At 43.8% G+C, this 22,932-nt stretch overlaps 2 protein-coding genes across 2 annotated transcripts; both read right to left on the bottom strand.

Moving 5' to 3' along the window:
* Nucleotides 1-339: 339 nt before the first annotated feature.
* Nucleotides 340-3,068, bottom strand: LOC115201904 (zinc finger protein 3). The gene is made up of 2 exons (XM_029765792.1): nt 3,033-3,068; nt 340-2,300 (listed from the first exon to the last, which is right to left on the bottom strand). Exon 2 carries the CDS (start codon nt 1,962-1,964, stop codon nt 864-866), a length of 1,101 nt encoding a protein of 366 aa, XP_029621652.1. The 5' UTR covers nt 1,965-2,300; nt 3,033-3,068; the 3' UTR covers nt 340-863.
* A 14,578-nt stretch (nt 3,069-17,646) lies between these two features.
* On the bottom strand, nt 17,647-19,492 carry LOC115201895 (zinc finger protein 3-like). The gene is made up of 2 exons (XM_029765776.1): nt 19,457-19,492; nt 17,647-19,264 (listed from the first exon to the last, which is right to left on the bottom strand). Exons 1-2 carry the CDS (start codon nt 19,463-19,465, stop codon nt 18,089-18,091), a joined length of 1,185 nt encoding a protein of 394 aa, XP_029621636.1. The 5' UTR covers nt 19,466-19,492; the 3' UTR covers nt 17,647-18,088.
* Between the last annotated feature and the right edge of the window lie 3,440 nt (nt 19,493-22,932).

The following is a 22,932-nucleotide window of genomic DNA, read 5'->3' on the forward strand; positions in this document are numbered from 1 at the left end:
AATTTCAGAAGAAAGTGCTTGGTTTCTGGCCATTTTGAGCCTGTAATCGAATCCACAAATGCTGATGCTCCAGATACTCAACTAGTCGAAAGAATGCCAGTTTTATTGCTTCTTTAATCAGAACAACAGTTTTCAGCTGTGCTAACAATTGCAAAAGTGTTTTCTAATGATCAAGTAGCCTTTTAAAATGATAAACTTGGATTAGCTAACACAACGTGCCATTGGAACACAGGACTGATGGTTGCTGATAATTGGCCTCTGTACACCTATGTAGATATTCCATGAAATCAGTTTCCAGCTACAATAGTCATTTACAACATTAACAATGTCTACACTGTATTTCTGATCAATTTGATGTTATTTTAATGGACAAAAAAAGTGCTTTTCTTTCAAAAACATTTCTAAGTGAACACCAACTTTTGAATTGTAGTGTATATTTAGTATGTGTTTATTGGTTATAAAGCGCTGTCCGGTGTTTGTCTTAGAATGAAAAGTCCCATTTTGTGTTTATTAAAGATGAACAGGTTTTAAATACACCATATGAAAACCACATACAGTATACACATGCCTCAAAGTTGATAAACTGCATAAATGAAATAATTCTCTCATTAAAAGTGTCTTGGGAAAAAAATTAAGTAGTTGAATGGAAGTAATTAAATAGTTATATAACCTATGCAGTACAAACACAATATGTAACAGACATTTTATCAAACAATGTCTGGATGTAATATTCTACACTGAAATCTGTTACTCTCGTTATTCCAAATTCATCTGTGGATCTTTTCTGCTGACAGCAATTAAAATGATTCTTTGTCTTTAATCTAAACATCAGAAGCTATCGAGTGGAATGGTTACTTTCTATGTTATAGAGTGGGATGGTTTTTCTGCTGGTGTATCCTGAGGTAGCTCCTCTCTGAGAACTTCTTCCCGCAGTGAGTACAGGCGAACGGCCTCTCTCCAGTGTGGACTCTCTGGTGCCTCTTCAGGTCACCAGTCTGAGCGAAACACATATGACACTGGGCACAGCTGAAAGGTTTCTCCCCTGTGTGGACCCTCTGGTGCCTCTTCAGGTTACCAGCATGGGTGAAGCACATGTGACACTGGGTACAGCTGAAGGGTTTCTCCCCTGTGTGGACCCTCTGGTGGATCTCCACCTTCTGGGAGCAGCTGAAGCCTTTGTTACAGAACATGCAGAGGAAGCGCTTCTCTTTTCCGCCCGTTGTTGCTCCCCCTCTCCGCGCCTTGGCCCTTTGGTCGTTTGAGTTCAATACCTGATTGAAAAGAACACGGCCGTGCAAATCGGAAGGTTCCATCGACATGGACACTGTGTGTAACGGGGAGTGGGTTGTGACATTTAGATTTGTCTCTAAACTTTCCCTGTAGGCTAAGAAGTCACTAGTGTTGCCCTGCGAGTGTCGTTCTCCTAAGTGAGTCTCGTCTGCATTCCAGTTAGCCAGTTTCTCTTTCCTGACCGTTGTTGCTCCCCCACCACGAGCTACAGCCCTATCGTTTAAATGTAATACCTGATCAAAAATCACGTGGCCGTGTGAATCAGAAGGCCCCATTGACGTGGACACTGGGTCGCGATCCCGGAACGGGTGGATGACGTTTGTATTTGTCTCTAAGCTTTCCCTGTAATCTAAGAAATCTCTGCCTTGTGAGTGTCTGTCTCCTAGATGACTATCTGCATTCCATGTGGGAGGAGCGTCGCCCTCCACTTTCACAGTCACCTCATCTACCACTATAACCTCCCCTTTCTTATCTAGGCACCCTTCAGAGTATACACTACTACTGTACCGGTTCCAGTCCCCTCTAGACAGATCAGTCTGGTTCTCTAAACCCATGGGCATGTTGCCAGGGTCCATCTCTGTAGCGTAAGAACAAGACCGATCATCAACGCCAGTGTCTAACGCATCACCATCTCCACAGGAATTAACTGTCCCCTGCCTCTGGTGAAATACCATTAAATGCTCTGAGCGTGGAGCAGGAAGACAGCCCAGTCTCTCGGGGTCTGATCGGTGGTTAGATCCTGTGTGTAATAGCCTTTGTGTTACAATTAAAGTCTCTGTGCCTGTCTCCGTCTCTGCCTTGAGGACGGCGTTCGGCGTTCCACTGACCTCCGTGATGCTGCATCGGGTCCTGGCCTGGGGCGCAGCAGTGGTGGTGAGGTCCTCGGTGGCTACAGGGAGCGCCACTCCATGCGCTGCTCCAGTCTGGATGTCTCTGCTGTGCAGTGGGTCCTCATCTCCTTCAGATCTCTCCAGCTTGACCCCAGAACCTGCAGCCTCTGCATTTGCAGACTGACACAAGAAGAGGGGTGGTTGTTACCAGTAAATGAGTAGAATTGGATAATAATGTCGTAGGGAAGTGGCACAAGCTCCCCTATGGCAGATAAATAAGGATGTACACGTGTAACCGATGTGAAATGGCTAGTTAGTTAGCGGTGGTGCGCGCTAATAGCATTTCAATCAGTGACGTCACTCGCTCTGAGACCTGAAGTAGGGTTTCCCCTTGCGTTGCAAGGGCCGTGGCTCTTGTGGCGCGATGGGTAACGATGCTTCGGTGGGTGTCAGTTGTTGATGTGTGCAAGGGTCCCTGGTTCGAGCCCGGGTTGGGGCGAAGAGAGGGACGGAACCTACACTGTTACATTGGTGCCGTGACCCGGATCATTGGTTGCTGCGGAAAAAGGAGGAGGTCAAAGGGGGGGTGAGTGTAACCGATGTGAAATGGCTAGTTAGTTAGCGGTGGTGCGCGCTAATAGCATTTCAATCAGTGACGTCACTCGCTCTGAGACCTGAAGTAGGGTTTCCCCTTGCGTTGCAAGGGCCGCGGCTTTTGTGGCGCGATGGGTTACGATGCTTCGGTGGGTGTCAGTTGTTGATGTGTGCAAGGGTCCCTGGTTCGAGCCCGGGTTGGGGCGAAGAGAGGGACGGAACCTACACTGTTACACACGTAAGCAAGCAAATATCTGAGGGGAGTTTTTCTGAAATAAACTGGCCACATTTGATGTACTGTAATTCTATTACACTAACCTCTATCACGATAACGTGCTGGGTTGAGGTTCCACTCCCCTCATCAACTGTGATTGGTTGGTCATCTCTCCATGTATTGTGTCCCGCTGCCTTCACAAAGCTCCTGTGGCCTCCAGTGAGATCTCCTTCACCTGAGAGAGTGATTGGGAGGAAAAGAGGTGGTTAGGTTAGCTACTGTCAATGCTTAATACTTATACTACACACTATTGACTGTTTTGAGTGTGTAGAATTGGCAAGAATGTAAGGTAACACTTTGCATAACTTCTTGATATAACATTTATAGATCGATTTATTATGTTCCATGCATCATATCGTTTTTTTAATGCAGTAAATGTTTTCTGATTATGATATGATAGTGTGTCTTTCTGCAAGTTAACCAAAGGAGAATTATTGCATACTAACAAAAACTGACCAAGACCCAATTCCGGTTAACTTAGCCTGGAAACTATGTCGAATTTCATTGAATTCTACTAAAGGCACAAATGAGCGTTTGGATCAGGAAAGTTTATTCTCACAACCTTTACAAGCCAGTATGTTGAATACAGTTATATTTTAAGTTACTTTACCACTTTGGTTGACAAATGTGCTGGTAGTGCATTCATATTTTTAAAAGTTGACAATCATAATTTGGATATATTGTCTAACATTCCTACCTGCAAAAGGACCAACTGCACGGACATCAGGCAAAATAAGTATAATTATTTTATTCAGCATTCTGGCTTGTAGAGGTCCTGAGAGAGAACTTTCCTGATCCAAACGCTCATTTGGCGTGGTCTCCAATGTCATGAAATTCAACATCAGGTCTCTGGACAATGTTTAACCATACGTGGTTAACACATCTAAAGTCAAACATGTGCAGTTGTGAACTGGGCGACAGGCCCCTCAACCTCGGCAAACTGTACCTCTTGCCATTCCTCTGTATCGGTCAAGGATTTTGACACTACTGGGACGACTGGCGTGGACGCGCTCCCGTGCTACCTTCAGTTCCAGTAGCTGTACTTTCCTTCGCAATGCACTGTTTTCTTTCTGGCTTTGAGTTATTTCCAAACTAAACACTGCATAGTCATCGTCTACCAGTTTACAGACCTCTGCCACTGCTGCATTCGCTAGCACCTCCATAATGGAGGCTATTTTAGTGTGAAAAACCATACAGTTATCCATTGTTAGCTAACATTAGCAGCTAGATCGTTAGCGTTACCTAGATAACAGATCTGATCAACCAAGTCCCGTCTACAACGCGAATTAAAGACTACCAGGGATAAGTTTATGAAACTCTGCAGTTAAATGACTCATATTCTGAGTTCCATGGTGTAATACATGTCTAAATAACAATATAAACGCTAACGTGGAAATTTGTCTTGGTCACTGTACACTTCCGTTTACACTTCTTCAGTGGTTTTTAAATGGCGGTTGGCAACCAACTTTAGTGATGCATTACCGCCATCGACTGGAGTGTGGAACAGAGACAGGGTAGTTATAAAGTTGAACCATACCCAATTAAACTGTTCATCATGGATACCATTTACAAATGATTTGCTTTATTATTTTACTGGACTGATGGTACCGGCATCTGATGGTCATGGTGCTTTCAAGAGAACTGGGAACTAGAGATCAAATCATGACTTCAGTGATCTTCATGTCTAAAAGTCAGCGCTCTAGAAAGATGCCCGAGTTTGGATGACTGTTCAAAACGATTTTTCCCAATCGGATCTAGTTTTTTTCAGAGTTCCTAGTTGTATAAAATGCACTGAAGTCAGAGGGATTTCCGAGTTCCTAGTTGTTTTGAACAAGGCATTAGTCTCAGCGAAGGGAGGGAGAGAGCAGCAGAGGGTCCGCCTCTTGCAGTTCCAGCTCTCTCCTGTTCCGGCTCTCTTTCTGTTCCTCCTGTGAGATGCCGAAACTTGAGTCGTGCCCATATGTATATTGTTCCTAAGACCAGAGAAAGTGAAATATTCCTTGATATTAAAATAAACACGACTAGCTGATGCTAATAATGCTATCAATAAACTTCGCTACTCATTCATTGCAGCGCGAGTGTAAGTAGGGAGAAGCACGTTTTACGTTTCTGAATAAAATCTTAGACATGAACACACTCATAAAAACAGCAGCTCTTTGCTCTATTCTTTGACAGTCTCTCTCTGGTAATGGTTTTTACATTTTTGAATTCTCTAGTATCAAACTTTGCCTGGCCGGGTCATGATTGGAGCTATTCGATTGGTAATTTGAGCTATTTGATTGGTCATCGCAGTAGGCGCACTAGATTTAGCCACATACAGTTGAAGTCGGAAGTTTACATACACCTTTGCCAAATACATTTAAACTCAGTTTTTCACAATTCCTGACATTTAATCCTAGTCAAAATTCCCTGTCTTAGGTCAGTTAGGATCACCACTTTATTTTAAGAATGTGAAATGTCAGAATAATAGTAGAGAGAATTATTTATTTCAGCTTATTTCTTTCATCACATTCCCAGTGGGTCAGAAGTTTACATACACTCAATTAGTATTTGGTAGCATTGCCTTTAAATTGTTTAACTTGGGTCAAACGTTTCAGGTAGCCTTCCACAAGCTTCCCACAATAAGTTGGGTGAATTTTGGCCCATTCCTCCTGACAGACCTGGTGTAACTGAGTCAGGTTTGTAGGCCTCCTTGCTCACACATGCCTTTTCAGTTCTGCCCACACATTTTCTATAGGATTGAGGTCAGGGCTTTGTGATGACCACTCCAATACCTTGACTTTGTTGTCCTTAAGCCATTTTGCCACAACTTTGGAAGTATGCTTGGGGTCATTGTCCATTTGGAAGACCCATTTGTGACCAAGCTTTAACTGCCTGACTGATGTCTTGAGATGTTGCTTCACATAATTTTCCTGCCTCATGATGCCATCTATTTTGTTAAGTGCACCAGTCCCTCCTGCAGCAAAGCACCCCCACAACATGGTGCTGCCACCCCCGTGCTTCTTCGGCTTGCAAGCCTCCCCATTTTTCCTCCAAACATAACGATGGTCATTATGGCCAAACAGTTCTATTTTTGTTTCATCAGACCAGAGGACATTTCTCCAAAAAGTACGATATTCTTCCCCATGTGCAGTTGCAAACCGTAGTCTGGCTTTTTTATGGCAGTTTTGGTGCAGTGACTTCTTCCTTGCTGAGCGGCCTTTCAGGTTATGTCGATATAGGACTCGTTTTACTATGGATATAGATACTTTTGTACCTGTTTCCTCCAGCATCTTCACAAGGTCCTTTGCTGTTGTTCTGGGATTGATTTGCACTTTTCGCACCAAAGTACGTTCATCTCTAGGAGACAGAACACGTCTCCTTCCTGAGCGGTATGACGGCTGCGTGGTCCCATGGTTTAATATACTTGCATACTATTGTTTGTACAGATGAACGCGGTACCTTCAGGCGTTTGGAAATTGCTCCCAAGGATGAACCAGACTTGTGGAGGTCTACAATTTTTTTTCTGAGGTCTTGGCTGATTTCTTTTGATTTTCCCATGATGTCAGGCAAAGAGGCACTGAGTTTGAAGGTAAGCCTTGAAATACATCCACAGGCACACCTCCAATTGACTCAAATGATGTCAATTAGCCTATCAGAAGCTTCTAAACTTCACATTAATCTTCTGCACATCTACATCTATCACTACAATGTTAATTGCTAAATTGTAATTACTTCTCCACTATGGCCTATTTATTGCCTTACCTCCCTAATCTTACCTCATTTGCACACACTGTATCTTGATTTTTTTTCTATTGTGTTATTGACTGTATGTTTGTTTATTTCATGTGTAACTCTGCGTTGTTGTTTGTGTCGCACTTCTTTGATTTATCTTGGCCAGGTCGCAGTTGTAAATGAGAACTTGTTCTCAACTGGCCTACCTGGTTAAATAAAGGTGAAATATATATATATTTTTTAAAGGCACTGTATTTTCTGATAACCGATGGCAGCCTATCAATTTGGCATGTAGTTAGCTAGCTAAGCAAACAACATGCGTAATTTAGCGTTACATGGGCAAGTCCTCATCCTGGTAAGGTTGTCAGTCGGACTACTGTCATTGATACGCCCCTGAAAAAGGAGAGAAATAATCACGAGTGATACGGTATTGTTTCCTCAATGAGCTTTAGCGCAACGAGGAAAAAGACCTCGCTTTCCCTGCGAACTTGGGTGGAGACCAGAGCAATCGATCTCAGGCTCATAGATTAAGAGCATTTAGTAGATTACAGATTAACACTTTTCCCCTTCAATTAGGCACCACAAAATAAAGTAAGCAATATAACGTTTACACATTCCTTTTACAATTCTTACCCTTTGTACGCTTGACGGATTTTAACTTTTTAACACAATTATATGAATGCTATCAATCTCTATCAACTAATATTGAATGCCTGATCTTTTTAACTTTACATGTTTTAAGATCCTCACATACTATGAACTTACTAATACTTTTTAATGCATAACAGGCTATGAGTATTTCCTTTAACCTGTCACACTCTCCCCGACAAAATAAATGTTGTCCCAACATTACCAACATTGTCTTCTTAAACAGTCTGTATGCACTGGACCTAGGAAATCCTTTTCTGTAAGGTAGTACTTGAGCAGAGGTCACGGGTCACAGGTCAAATATAACTAACAAGTTATATTCACAGTCCATATCTGTTGACCAGCTGTATAAACAGTCCATAATCAGTCTTTTCTCATACTATTGATCAACAGTCCATCAATTTTAATGATCTATATGCATAGTCTGCAAATTGTCTCTTGTGACAGTCTGTGAAATCAGTCAGTAGTCCATGGTCAAACATGTCAACTCTGTAGCCTCATGTTTGCTGAAGCCCATACATGTAAGGTGGCTGAAAGTAACATTGCTGTAGTGATGGCAGCCATGGAACCATTCCTGGTGCAGAGTAGACAGGGAACAACTGTGGCTGTGGCTGGATACTGTAGCAGGAAGGGATACCAAGCTGATCATAGGTGATACGTCTTGGAGGGTGTCTCTCTCTTCGTGGCAGCTGGTAGGCTGGTTCCTCCGGTTCAGCAGCAGCAGTTAATGAAGGAAAGGCACTTGGTGGACGATCATCAGGCAAATTTTCAGCAGGCAAGTTCATCTCCTCAGCAGGCAGGTCTTTAACTGTTGTTGTCTCCTCCAGCCGCTTTTCAACAAGAGGCTGTGCTGGTAGCGTATCAGGGACTGGCACTGCAACTGTCTGTTTCACTGGTGGGGGCCTGTGTTCCCACTCTCTCGCTGGTTCAGCATTCCTCTCCTCAGGTACTGTAGGAGATGTGGGAACCTGTAGCGGCTCATGATGAAGGTCATATTCATCCCCGCTGTCTTCATCAGAATCTAGAGGCTGTGATGCAGGCTGATGTCTCCTTGTTTTCTGACTTTTGTCATCTTTGGTCATTTCTGGTTGTGTCTCAAAAGGTAAGTGGTCACAGGACATGAGCAGGTTTCTGTGCAGGACCCTGGAGCATCCCCTACCCTTTTCTGGTCTCAATTCATAAATCGGCAGGTCTGAACCCATTTGTCTCACTACTGTGTGAATTGTATCTTCCCAATAGTTACGGAGTTTGCCTGGTCCTCCTCTTGGTGTCAGGTTTTTAATCAGAACTCGCTCGCCAGGCTGTAGCACTGAACTCCTAACTTTAGTGTCATAGTACTTCTTACTTCTTTCAGCGGCTGTCTGAGCATTTTCATTTGCAATGGAGTATGCTTCTTCCATCCCTCGTTTCCAGTTCTCCACGTAGTCTCGCTGGTTACTGGAACCTGCCTCTGTGCACAATCCAAAGAGCATATCAACTGGAAGCCTGGGTGATCTCCCAAACAGAAGATAAAATGGTGAATAGCCAGTCACTTTGCAACGGGTGCAGTTATAGGCATAAACCAGTTTGTTCAGAGACTCCTTCCAATTTGACTTTTGTGTCTCAGTTAGAGTCTTTAACATTTGCAACACTGTTCTGTTCATGCGTTCCACTTGACTGTTCCCTATCGGGTGGTAGGGTGTTGTTCTGGACCCCGCCATGCCACTGAGTTTCTTTAACTGATGGAACAACTGATTTTCAAATTCACCCCCTTGGTCATGGTGGATGCGGGATGGGAACCCAAACTTCAGGGCAAAGTCATTGAAGATGAGATTTGCAGCAGTTTTACCTGACTTTGATGTGGTGGCGTAGGCTTGAGTGAAACGTGTAAAATGATCAACAATCACGAGGATGTACTCATATCCCCTTTGCATCTGTCGAGATGAAGGAAGTCTATACATACCAGTTCAAATGGCTGTGTTGTCACAATGTTTGTCAGAGGAGCTCTTGTTTCATGGGCTGGCTTTTTCTGCTTGACACAGCTACAAGTTTTAGTCACATAGTGCTCGATGTCAGATTACATATATGGCCAGAAGAAGCGGTCACGTACTAGTGATACAGTGCGGTCAGTACCTTGGTGTCCCATGTTATTGTGCAACTCTTCCATCACTTTACCTTTGTACTGCTCTGGTAGAACTAACTGCTTGCGGGCTGTAGTGATTCTGTACAGAATGCCATCACTGTCTATTGTCAATTTGTCCCATTCTCTGAATAGGCATTTTGTCTTTGGACTGGATTCCTTTTGCTCTTTAACTGGCGGTTTGGAACCAGACAGTTTGAAATTGAGCACAGAACGGATGACCGGATCAGATTCTTGTGCTTCTCTTATCCATCTTTTGGAATCGAGCTGATTGTTGCAGTGGTTGTCTCACCTTCAGCTGATACTGACATAGATGCAGCTGAAAGTGACCAAGGTACAACAGCCTCATTCTGTACCTCAACTGTACCTCGTGGCGGCAATGGTGTCTGGTGGAAGCTCCTCAGAACATTCTTCCATCAGTGACATCCTTGACAAAGCATCTGCATCACTGTTCTCTCTGCCTGGCCTGTACTTTATTGTAAAGTGGAAATCATCCAATTCTGCAACCCACCTGGAAGTGGTTGCGTTCAGTTTTGCAGTAGACAGAATGTAGCTGAGCGGGTTGTTATCGCTGTATACAGTGAAGGTCAGAGCATAGTACAAATAATCATGGAACTTATCAGTGATTGCCCATTTTAGAGCTAGAAATTCTAGCTTGCCCGAGTGGTAGTGATAGTTCTTCTCAGCTGCTGTTAAGGTTCGAGAGCCATAAGCAATGACCCTAAGCTTCCCATCTTGCTTTTGATAAAGAACTGCTCCCAAGCCTTGGCGTGACGCATCAGTGTGTACAACAAATGGTCTGAGTGAAATCAGGAAACCTAAGACTGGTGGGTGAAGCAAACACTCAATCAGCAGCTCAAGTGCCTGTTGATGCTGGTCAGTCCACAGGATTGGCTTGTTTGAGGGCACCACATGACTTCCTTTCTTTGTTTTTGTTTTCCGTGGGTGGTCAGGTAATTTCTCTGAATCTGCTTTCAGGAGGTCATACAGGCAGCTGGCCCTCCTAGAAAAGTATTTGATGTACTGTCTGTAGTAAGTGAGTAAACCAAGTATTTTTCTGAGCTGGCCCACAGTCTCTGGTCTGATTTCTTTCAATGCTCTTACTGCTTCAAAATCGGCTGGGTCAACTCAGCTGCCCTCTGCAGACACTATTCTGCCCAAATAACGGACCTGGGGTTTAAAACCTCTCTGGGGTATGTGGGACGATTTCGTCCCACCTACGTAACAGCTACTGAAATTCCAGTGGCGCGATTTTTGAATCGTTAGAAATACTATTACTTCAATTTCTCAAACATATGACTATTTTACAGCTATTTAAAGACAAGAATCTCGTTAATCTAACCCCACTGTCCGATTTCAAAAAGGCTTTACAACGAAAGCAAAACATTAGATTATGTCAGCAGAGTGCCCAGCCAGAAAAAATCAGACAGCCATTTTTCAAGCTAGCATATCATGTCACATAAACCCAAACCACAGCTAAATGCAGCACTAACCTTTGATGATCTTCATCAGATGACACACCTAGGACATTGTGTTATACAATACATGCATGTCTGTTCAATCAAGTTCATATTTATATAAAAAAACAGCTTTTTGCATTAGCATGTGACGTTCAGAAAACGCATAACCCCCGGCAAACTTCCGTTGAATTTACTAACAGTTTGCTAAATTACTCACGATAAACGTTCACAAAAAGCATAACAATTATTTTAAGAATTATAGATACATTACTCCTCTATGCACTCGATATGTCCGATTTTAAAATAGCTTTTCGGATGAAGCACATTTTGCAATAATCTAAGTACATAGCCCGGCATTACAGGGCTAGCTATTTAGATACCCACCCAGGTCAGCCTCCACCAAAATCACATTTCCTATAAGAAAAATGTTCTTACCTTGCTTGTTCTTCATCAGAATACACTGCCAGGACTTCTACTTCAATAACAAATGTTGGTTTGGTCCCAAATAATCCATCGTTATATCCAAACAGCGACGTTTTGTTCGTGAGTTCTAGAATGCTTCTTCACGGTCCCGCGCATGGCGCATTGGCGTGTCAAAAATGTCTAAATATTCCATTACCGTACTTCGAAGCATGTCAACCGCTGTTTAAAACCAATTTTAATGCCATTTATGTCGTAGAGAAGTGATAATATTCCGACCGGGAGTATGCATTGAGCCTAAACAGCCGAATAAAATTTCTCCTCGGGAGCGACTCGTGCACGCGCCTCATTCAAAGGTCCTCTGAGCATCCACTTACAAAAGGCGATAATCTGTTTCAACCTGAGGCTCCCTCGTAAACCTTCAGGTTTTTCGCGGGCTCTGAGAGCCTATTGGAGCCCTGGGAATTGTCACGTTACAGCTAAGATCCTTACTTTTCAATAAAAAGATGCAAGACGCACAACTCCTTGTCAGACAGGGTACTTCCTGCTTGAAACCTTGTCAGGTTTTTGCCTGCCATAGGAGTTCTGTTATACTCACAGACACCATTCAAACAGTTTTAGAAAATTCAGAGTGTTTTCTATCCAAACCTGAACAATAATATGCATATTCTAGCTTCTGAGTTGGTGTAGGAGGCAGTTAAAAATGGAAACATATTTTTTCCAAAATTCTCAATACTGCCCCCTAGCCCAGACAGGTTATTAAAGAGATCACACTTACTTGGTTTGAGTTTAATGCCATACTCTCTGAGACGCTGCAAAACCTTTCGCACATCATTCACATGGCTGTCGAAAGTTTTACTGAAAACTAGCGTGTCGTCCCGATAAGGAATGCAGATGTTATCCTGGAGCCCTTCCAAACACTCCTCCATACACCGCTGAAAAGCTGCAGGAGCGTTCATGAGGCCGAATGGCATACGTATCCACTCATAGAGTCCCCACGGGGTCACAAATGCTGTCAGTGGCCTGCTTTCTTCAGAGATGAACCCCTGGTGATACGCTTTTCCCTGATCTAAGAGGGAGAACCAGGAATTACCACCTAAACTGTCCATGATGTCTTGGACCCGAGGGATGGGCTGGCGGTTGGGATGTGTCTTTCTGTTCAGGTCTCTGTAATCTATACACAACCGGAGGGTCCCGTCCTTCTTCCGAACGCACACTACAGGTGAAGAATATAAAGAGTTTGACTTCCTAACCCAGCCCTGGGCTATGAGGTCATAAAGGTAACCCTTCATCTCCTGATACAGTGGCCTGGGCACTGACATGTATGTGCGCTTGACTGGTTCAGAGTCCTTTAGAGAAATAGTCATTTTCAATCGTTCAATACAGCCAATGTCATTGTCTGATCTGGAGAAGGGGTGACACTCTTCTCTAAGCATTTCCCTAACAACCTCTCTCTGCTCTTCGGTGAGGTGATTTAAACCTACTGGTGGATCCCACTGTTCAGTAGCAGTACATGGGGTTCGAACGCTGGTGTGATTCACTGTGGCTGGGGTGACAGTGTTTTCAAAGACTTGGGCAGGTAACACAGTCATAATGGTTTGTACTGTACCGATTATTGTGCGTCCTAGCAGGGCATTGTCGTGGTCAGTGGGGTTAGAGATATCAAGCATGATAACTGGAAAAACACCTTTCCTGACTCTGACTAGTGTGTCAAAGAACTCAAGGTCGTCTGGCCACTGCGGGTTCAGGTCTGGCTGGAAAAGCATTGTCATGTCCTCCTTGAAAGGCTGGGAAGCTACACGGCACTCAATCTGAATGCTACTGTGTTTTGGTACGGCAACCTTCTCTTTCTTGGTTTTCACTGCGTATTCATCTCTGTTGTTCTCATGTCTGTTCTGCGCTAACAGCCTGTATAAAAGCTCTCACTTTGTTTCTTTTGAGGCTTGGGAAAGCTGTTTTTACTGTACTGTATTGTTTAGTCTTTTCGGTCATTGTCAGGATGTGCTCGATAACATTGAAACCTATGATGGGATGAGATAGGTGACAGCCTTTCATTACCAGCACTGGGATGATCAGTTCCTTTGTTTGGTCAGTTTCAGAGGCTAGCCGAAAAGTTGTTTCAATCCATCCCAGGTACGGCATTTCAGTCCCCTTTGCTGCAGTCAACCTTAGATCATCAGGTGAGTCCAGGATTTCTGAAACATCTCTCAGCCTTGCGTTTGGGAGAGATTCCTCTTTCCATCGTTCATCAATGACCGATACCTGAGAGCCTGTGTCCCATAGAGCTTGGAGGTGGTGGCGATTCAGGTGACACTCAATAAGGCACTGTCTGCCGACTAGCGAGGTGACCTACGGGGGTGGCAACCTTGAGCTAGGGATGGTAAAGAGTGGGCATTTTCCTCTGTGCAGGAAAACCTTTCACTGGTAGAGTCAGTTTTCAGGTGAGTGCATTTTTCCTTATGTTTAGTCCAATGTTGGTTTTGACATACTTTGGAACAGTACAGTGTCTCTTTACATGATGAACATTGTTTCAGGTTCTCAAATGAATCTTCTCTGGCACAATTTGCACATTTCTGGGACTTTTTGGTAGCTACGGTTAACACTCGTCCCTCAGCGGTAACCCTTCCCCGTTTAAAGAGGCCTCTCTTGATGGTCTGACTCCCCGGATTTTACATCCATCTTGAAAATGTTCTCCACTCCCACATCGGAAGCAGTGTGTGCAGCGTGCTTCTGTTCTGGCCTGCTGGCAGACAAAACACCTCCTTGGAGCTTGAGCAGAGCGGTTGGTATACAGGTTAGGTGCATATTGATGCTGTGCAGGGTCAGGTGCTTGGGGCTGACTGTAGTTGCTGTAATACTGCTGCTGGGAAACAGGTGGCTGGGGGTCCCTATCTGGCCTCCTAACTGGAGGTGGGGCATAGGCACAAGGCGGTGACTGAAACATAGGCTGCTGTAATGTCTCCTTAATCTGAGCAATCTCTGCACTGAGACCTTTTAGAGAAGCTACACCTGTCTTAAGTTCAGCTAACTCTGTTAACAGTTCTGCGGGTATCTTAGCTTTGGCTTCCTTCACAGGACACTTTGCAGATGGCGTATCTTCGAACTGGACTACACTTACAGTTGTAGCAGGCTGTGGGGCATTTAACCGCTTTTTGTTTCATCTTTCTATCTCATTAGCACAAGCAATATTAAGCTTCTCTAGCAAAACCTCATCTGATGTTTCGCTATCTAGCAGGAGAGGCTGCATGTCTATCCTGATACTGTCACTCTGGAGACCTGTAAGGACTGTGTGTAAACACATGCACTGGACTAGAGCAGGGTCATACTTAAGCCCTGATTCTGACTCCTGGGATGCAAACAGTACTTTCTGCCTCAAATCTAAGATGCGCATCAGGAAGCTTTGAGGGGTCTCCTTGCTATGCTGTGCTTCTGAAGCTATCTGTTTGTAAAGCTCTGTTGCTCTCTTCTCTTGGAAGTGGGAACGCAGGATACATCTAAGCGTGGGAAGAGTTAGCTGGGGTTTACCTTCCAAGTAGCTGCATAGCTGTGAGCCTGGAGAAATAGCCCTGACTACTGCGTCTACTATTTCTACCTCAGGATAGCCTCTGTTAAATCCATTCTCGATCTGATGGGCAAGGCTGGAAAAAATCAGTTTATCTTTCTGGCCCAGTTCACCTATCTGACCAGAAATGTTAAACTCTTTGCGCCAGTATGAGCTGGGCTGTGCACTGGGTGAGAGCGACACGCTCACCTGAAGATTGGCATGGGGTTGGGGCTGACGTAGAGAATCACTGGCTTTGGCTGCAGTAATCTGCTCAGTTCCCACCCCTTGTTGTGGGGTTGCAGTTCTCAGTTCCTATTCTGTGATGTGTTCCGGCTGTTTCAATATCATGGTCAGTTTGCCCTGTTTTGTTATCTATGCCACTGATCATCTCTGTCATTTTGTCTTTAAGTAGCAACAATTCCGACATGCCGCCATCTTCTAACTCTGCAACTTCCTCTCTTTCAAGGAACATCATAATGTGAGTCATCAATGATATGCGGGTTTTGTCTTGAACATCTCTTCTCTGTTCGCCTGAGATGTCAAGGAAATCACATATCTCTAGTAACTTGTCTTTAGTCAGGGTGTGCAATTCTCCTACTACCTCTTCCTGTAGTTCTTTCAAGGCGGTTGTCATGTTGACAGAACAGGAGGAACTTTTACTGTGCAGGAGTTGACTCTGAATTAGATGGTCCTTACTGTCTCTGATGGTCAATCAATGGCCTCAGTTGACACGTACTTAACCCCCAACTTCCAGCTCCCCTCGAACAGCAACACTTTCCTCACTGCAGCCTGCCTGAGTTGTTAGGTGGGGATTTAGCTGGCTCGGAATTCAGCGACCAGGATGTGGAAACTGGACATCTGAGCAGCAATCTCAGCGGAGCCTCCAAAAATGTTACGCCCCTGAAAAAGGGGAGAAATAATCACGAGAGTGATACGGTATTGTTTCCTCAATGAGCTTTAGTGCAATGAGGAAAAAGACCGTGCTTTCCCCGCGAACTTGGGTGGAGACCAGAGCAATCGATCTCAGGCTCATAGATTAAGAGCATTTAGTAGATCCCAGATTAACACTTTTCCCCTTCAATTAGGCACCACAAAATAAAGTAAGCAATATAACGTTTACACATTCCTTTTACAATTCTTACCCTTTGTACGCTTGATGGATTTTAACTTTTTAACACAATTATATGAATGTTATCAATCTCTATCAACTAATACGGAATGCCTGATCTTTTTAACCTTAGATGTTTTAAGATCCTCACATACTATGAACTTACTAATACTTTTTAATGTATAACAGGCTATGAGTATTTCCTTTAACCTGTCACATCATCACCATTATAGATGGCACGCAAATCAAACAATATTTGGATATAGCCATCTAGTTTATCCTCGGAAAGTTAGCTTATTAACCAGCCATATTGACGTGATCTGTTATTTGCTAGCTAGCTAGCTAGCCAATTTGACGTGGTTAATCAATCAATATAGCCTATCATGTCTGTCAGCAGCAATTGTGATTATCCACTCTGAAAAACTTGCAAAGTAAACATTATCTGCTAACATTGCAACGGCAAATGCGCCCTTCTGCTGCTTGACAGGCAGAGCCCACAAAGGATGGGAAATTAACCTAAACCACTCATACTTGTCAGATATAGTTCACTTTTATATCACGCAATTATCCAATTAATAGTGGCCACTACTGAGCGATATCGTGGGCTACCCTCAAATATCTGAAATGACATGATCAATTGATGTTTACTGATAATTAAAAGCATGCAGTTACTGGCTGAAGAACTTTGATGTAGCTAAATGTGCACCATTGTTTTGCATGGAAATGTGTAGTTCTGACTAGGTGATGATATTACAACCAAATAGTTAACATTTATTTAACAATCCCTTGAAAACGGCACACAGTTGTCAATGGTTTTAGAGGAGCTGGGGTCTCTTTGCCCCCCAAGCAGGCAAATCGAACACTCTGCATCTTATTGTGACATTTTATTGATAACGACCTATTGGCCAGTGAGAGGCTTTGAAGCCACCGGTAAGCCATATTGGCACTCCCCAGAAGGAGCATGTCCTCCATAGGAATGAATGGAATTCTACAGTATTTCAATGAAAATGTTTCAAGGACAAAATTACATGTATTAAAATTACATGTATTAAAATGTTTCAAGGACAAAATTACATGTATTAAATACATGTAATTTTGTCTTTGAAACATTTTCATTGAAATACTGTAGAATTCCATTCAATCCTATGGAGGACATGCTCCTTCTGGGGAGTGCCAATATGGCTTACCGGTGGCTTCAAAGCCTCTCACTGGCCAATAGGTCGTTATCAATAAAATGCTGCACTATGCAGAAATCGCCCCCCCATTTCCTGGTAGTTCAAATTCAATTATAAACTGGGTGGTTCGAGCCCTGAATACTGATTGGCTGACAGCCATGTTATTTCATGGCTGTCAGCCATGAAATGTCATACCCTATACCACGGGTATGACAAAACACTTATTTTTACTGCTCTAATTACATTGGTAACCAGTTTATAATAGCAATAAGGCACCTCGGGGGTTTGTGATATATGGCCAATATACCATGGCTAAGGGCTGTGTCCAGGCACTCCGCGTTGCGCATATTAACAACCCTTAGGCATGGTATATTTGCCATATACCACACCTCTTTTGCCCTTATTGCTTAAATAGTTCACCTAATTTCCGTTTGTGACAAAACAAGTAAGTATAATGCAGAGAATCAATCTACCATCTAAACCGCTGTGAAATATATTTTCCATGACCAAAAATATTATACTTTCAGTTGTTTGAAGCTGGTGTACAAAACGGTTAGTAAAAGACGCAACATATTTTTTACAAGGGTGGGGGGGTGCCAAGATGGAGGCGCGGTTTCAAAACAGCGCCCTTATCAGTCATCTAGTGTAATATATAAATTGACGCTCTGGATTCTCCTCCTGGAAGAGAGGTGATACAGAGGACACAGACATATACGAACAAACAGATAAACACACTATCAACATGGAGAGTTTACCCATCCCCACTACATTTGAGTGCTATACTGAAAAAAGGCAGCTATGTAAGTCAAAAGTAATCAGTGGATCTTTTCTGCTGACAAATTCATCTTTGTCTTTAATGCAGGGTTTGATCCAAACGTCAGAAGCTATCGAGTAGAATGGTTACTTTCTATATCATAGAATGGCATGGTTTTTCTGCTGGTGTATCCTGAGGTATCTCCTCTCGGAGAACCTCTTCCCACAGTGCGTACAGGCGAATGGCCTTTCTCCCGTGTGGACCTTCAGGTGCATCTTCAGGTTGCCTGCCAGGGCGAAGCGCATGTGACACTGGGTACAGCTGAAGGGTTTCTCCCCTGTGTGGACCCTCTGGTGCATCTTTAGGTTGTCCTGGCGGGAGAACCTCTTCTCACACTGGGTACAGCTGAAGGGTTTCTCCCCTGTGTGGACCCTCTGGTGCCTCTCCACCTTCTGGGGACAGCTGAAGCCTTTGTTACAGAACATGCAGAGGAATCTTTTCTCTTTACTATTGCCTGATGTGGCTCCTTCTCCCTGAGCCTGGGCTCTAGCCGTGTTGTTTGAGTTCAATACCTGATCGAAAAGGACGTCGCCATGTGAATCGGAAGGTGCCATCGACGTGAACACTGGGTCACGACCCCTGAACGCATGTAAAGAGGAGTGGGTGGCGACATTTAGATTTGTCTCTAAGCTTCCCCTGTAATTTAAGAAATCGCTGCCCTGCGAGTGTCCTTCTCCTAGGTGACTATCTGCATTCCATGTCGGAGGAGCGTCGCCCTCCACTTTCACCTCATCTACCATTATAACCTCCCCTTTCTTATCTATGCACCCTTTAGAGTATATACTACTACTGTACCGGTTCCAGTCCCCTCTAGACAGATCAGTCTGTGTCTCTAAACCCAAGGGTATTTTGCCAGGATCTATTTCTGTAGCGTAAGAACAAGATGGATCATCACTGCCAGTGTCTAACGCGTCACCATCACCATCCCCACGGGAATGAACCGTCCTCTGGCTCTGGTGAAATACTGGTAAATACTCTGAGCCAGCAGCAGGAGGACAACCCAGTGGCCCTAGTCTCTCTGGGTCTGATCTGTGGTCAGATCCTGTGTGTAAGAACCTGTGTGTTACAGTTAAAGTCTCGGTGTCGGACTCTGACTTGAGGACAGCGTTCTGCATTCCACTGATGCTGTGTCGGGTCCTGGGCTGCGCTGGGGCAGGGTCCTCCGTGGCTACAGGGGGCGCTCCAGCCTGGATGTCTCTGCTGTGCCGTAGGTCTTCCTCTCCTTCAGACCTCTCCTGTTTGACCCCAGGACCTGTAGCCTCTGCATCTGCAGACTGACACAAGAAGAGAGGAGGTTATTACTGGTACATGAGTTGAACAGGATAACAATGTCCTAGGGAAGTCTCACAAGCTCCCCTATGGCAGATAAATGAGGATGTACATAGCTGAGGGGACCCTTTCTGAAATAAACGGGCACATTTGATTTACCAAGTAACACATTTTTTATGCAACACTATTACACTAACCTCTATCATGATAACATGCTGGGTTGAGGTTCCACTCCCCTCATCAACAGTAATTGGTTGGTCATCTCTCCATGTATTGTGTCCCGCTGGCTTCACAAAGCTCCTGTGGCCTCCAGTGAGATGTCCTTCACCTGAGAGAGTGATTGGGGGAAATAGGTGGTTAGGTTAGCTACTGTCAATGTTCAACACTATATTGTACAATATTGACATTGTCTACAATTGGCAAGAATGTAAGGTAACACCTCTAACTTCCTGATATACTATTTATTGATTGATGTATTATGTTCCATGCATCATTGTTTTCATTGGGTAAATAATATGAAATGCAGTAAATCAAGAATTTCTAACCAGAATTCTGGTTAGAATATGACATTGTGTCTTTGTGCAAGATAGCTAAGTAATCAGGGGAATTATTGCATACTATCCTAAAACTGACCATCTATTTATTTATTTATATATGAATGGCGATAGGCCACCCAGTCTCGGCCTTCTGCAAAATGTACCTCTTGCCATTCCTCTGTATCGGTCGAGGATCTTGACACTACTGGGACGACTGGCGAGAACGCGCTCACGCACTGTCCTCTCTGCGCGCTCCCGTGCCACCTTCAGTTCCAGTAGTTTCCTCCGCAATGCCCTGTTTTCTTTCTGGCTTTGAGTTATTTCCAAACGAAACACTGCATAGTCGTCGTCTACGAGTTTACAGATCTCTGCCACGGCTGCATTCGCTAACACCTCCATAATGGAGGCTATTTGAGTGTGAAAAACCATACAGTTAGCCATTGTTAGCTAACGTTAGCAGATAGCTAGGTAGCGTTACCTAGATAATATCTATCAACCAAGTCCTGTTTCCAACACGAATTAAACACTACATATGGTAAGTATGCGATGCTGTGCAGTTAAATGAGTCATATTTTAGGTTCCAGGGTGTTTATAAACGTCTAAATAACAACAATAAAAACGCTATCGTGGAAATTGTTCTTGTTGACTTCCGTGTACTTCTTTGTGTGAGTTTCCGCAAGACTATACAAGTATTGCTGCCTTTCACAGGTCGGAGTGTGAATTGCACATTGTCACACAAAAAGGGGAATAAGTCTCACCAACAATCTAATCCAGGGATGGGACCTGATTGGTGTAACACTTTTCCCCCAGCTAACAAACATGACTCCAATAATCAACTAATTATGACCTTCAGTTTAGAATGCAATTAGTTTAATCAGCTGTGTTTGCTAGGGATGGGGAAAAAGTGTGACACCACTCTGGTCCCCAAGGACTGGAGTTGCCCGTCCCTGATAACCCTACACATATACACCCCTATCCCACTACTTTAGCCCTACCAGATCCTGCTCCAGGCCAACAGACCAGGAGCATGGAACCCCTTCACTTAAACCCCCTGTAGATCTCTTGCACCCACAAATGTCTCTGCTACTTCCACTACCACATGTATTTTCTGGGATTCACGCTTCATCAGTGCAGTACAATTAATATCCATAGCAATAAACACAAGAAATCCAACCTTACTAAAACTCGTCCTCTCTGGATCCCTCTCTTATTCACAGGGGGGCTCCCAGTCTAATCACTCATCCTTGGGCTATCCTATACTCTCTTCACTGCCTCAGAATAGGACACTTTCTACCCCTCTCGAACTCTGGCAATCTCAACCTGACTCTTTTTCAAAGCGCACTTCGGATCCCCAGCTGCATGGGCGCCCCCCACAGTGGAGACTGCTTTCTTTATCCCAACTTTACACTACCTCTGACTATGCCCTCCTGTACATTTCCCACATCACGTGATCTCCTTTCTTCACACTGCTGCAATATGTCCGAGTCCTTAGTACATAAAGTACCGTAGCGGGTTCGGAACATAGGCCCTCACAGTTTAGCAAATATAACCTAACCTGACCTTATCAGGTAGAAACTCTGTGTCAAAGCTTAACAAGACAGACCGTATTCTCAGTCTCGCCATTGCCACCAGGTCTACGTCTCACCAAACAGTGGGCGTCACAAACACCAGGAATATTATTTTTTATTTGATCCACCTCTACACTCAATGCTACCCACCTGATCACTTCTTTGAGTGGCACCCTGCTCCGAAGAACAAAGCACTACACATGTCGATCCCAGAGGCACGTGGCACAGTTTCCCCGCTGCCTCTGGGTGGAGGATGCTCAAAAAAGCTAAACAATTCCACTTCTCAAAACTTTGACAGATGTACAGTTCCCAGTTTGTCATTTACTCCGCTTGAAACAATGTACGGGTTGGCCAAAAAAATAGAATCCACCTCTCAGGGCAAACGTTGGAAGTCTCTACCACACCTGTCACCTCAGGTACTTCATCCTGGTCTGGCTCACTTCCAAACACCATGTCACACCCTCGTTGGTGACTTGTTGTAACAGGAGACAGGATCTCACAGTCAGTAGTTGATCTGTACTCTTTAACACCATTACTAGGTATATATTCAGAAGACATAGGTTTGAGCCTGGCGCCTTTCTCCCCATTCTTCCACGTCTGCGTTATAAGTCAGAGAGAACCAGACAAATCATAGAGATAGATAGAGGACTCATATTTGTATCTGTGCCATTATAGCTTCAGTGATAGCATGGACAGTGCCATTGAGACAATCTCCATTTTGAATTAGTACGTTTTCTTATTCACGATTGGCTGATGACCCGGTTGGACATGACTCCAACAGGGTTACCAGGAAGTCCCAACATGTTGACTACATTAAAATGGTGGAAGCCCTCAATGGCGCATTGGCCTTTTGGTCACTAGATGTTTAAATCATTCTCTATGAGCCAAATCAAGACACCCCACTTCCATTTACACTGAGAAAGGATCTTATTGGTTGGGGTCATAGCTCAAAGGGTTTGGTTAACCCTCCTGTTGTGTTCGTTTCATGTTAATTAGTTGTGTGTTCCCGGTCCAAAATGACCGCCCCATTATAGATGATTAGAAACCCATAATAATGCATATATTATTACCTAATGTTGTGTTAGATCTTTTTATCAACTTAAGTCCACAGAGATGAACTGATATCATTACGACAGATAAGATCTAACCCAGGCAAGAACTAAACCGTGTTTACCAATTAGGGTTTCCAATCTCTCCAAAATAATTTTGTGATTGATGGTGTCAAAAGCGGCACTAAGGTCAAGGAGCACGAGAACAGATGCAGAGCCTTGGTCTGATGCCATTAAAAGGTCATTTACCACCTTCACGAGGGCATTCTCAGTACTATGATGGTGTCGAAAATTAGACTGGAGCGTTTTCTATACATTATTTATATGAGTCAATGTGCTACAGCTTTTTTTTGAGAGAGCGGAATGAGATATTTGATATAGTCTGATCGTTTTTTACATTTTCGAGTCAAGGTTTGGATTTTTCAGTTTAGGCTTTATTGCTGCCACTTCCAGTGAGTTTAGTACACATCTGGAGTATAGGGAGCCATTTATTATGTTCAACATAAGAGGGCCAAGCACA

This window comes from Salmo trutta, chromosome 11, assembly GCF_901001165.1.
Source record: "Salmo trutta chromosome 11, fSalTru1.1, whole genome shotgun sequence".
NCBI classification, from domain to species: Eukaryota; Metazoa; Chordata; class Actinopteri; order Salmoniformes; family Salmonidae; genus Salmo; species Salmo trutta.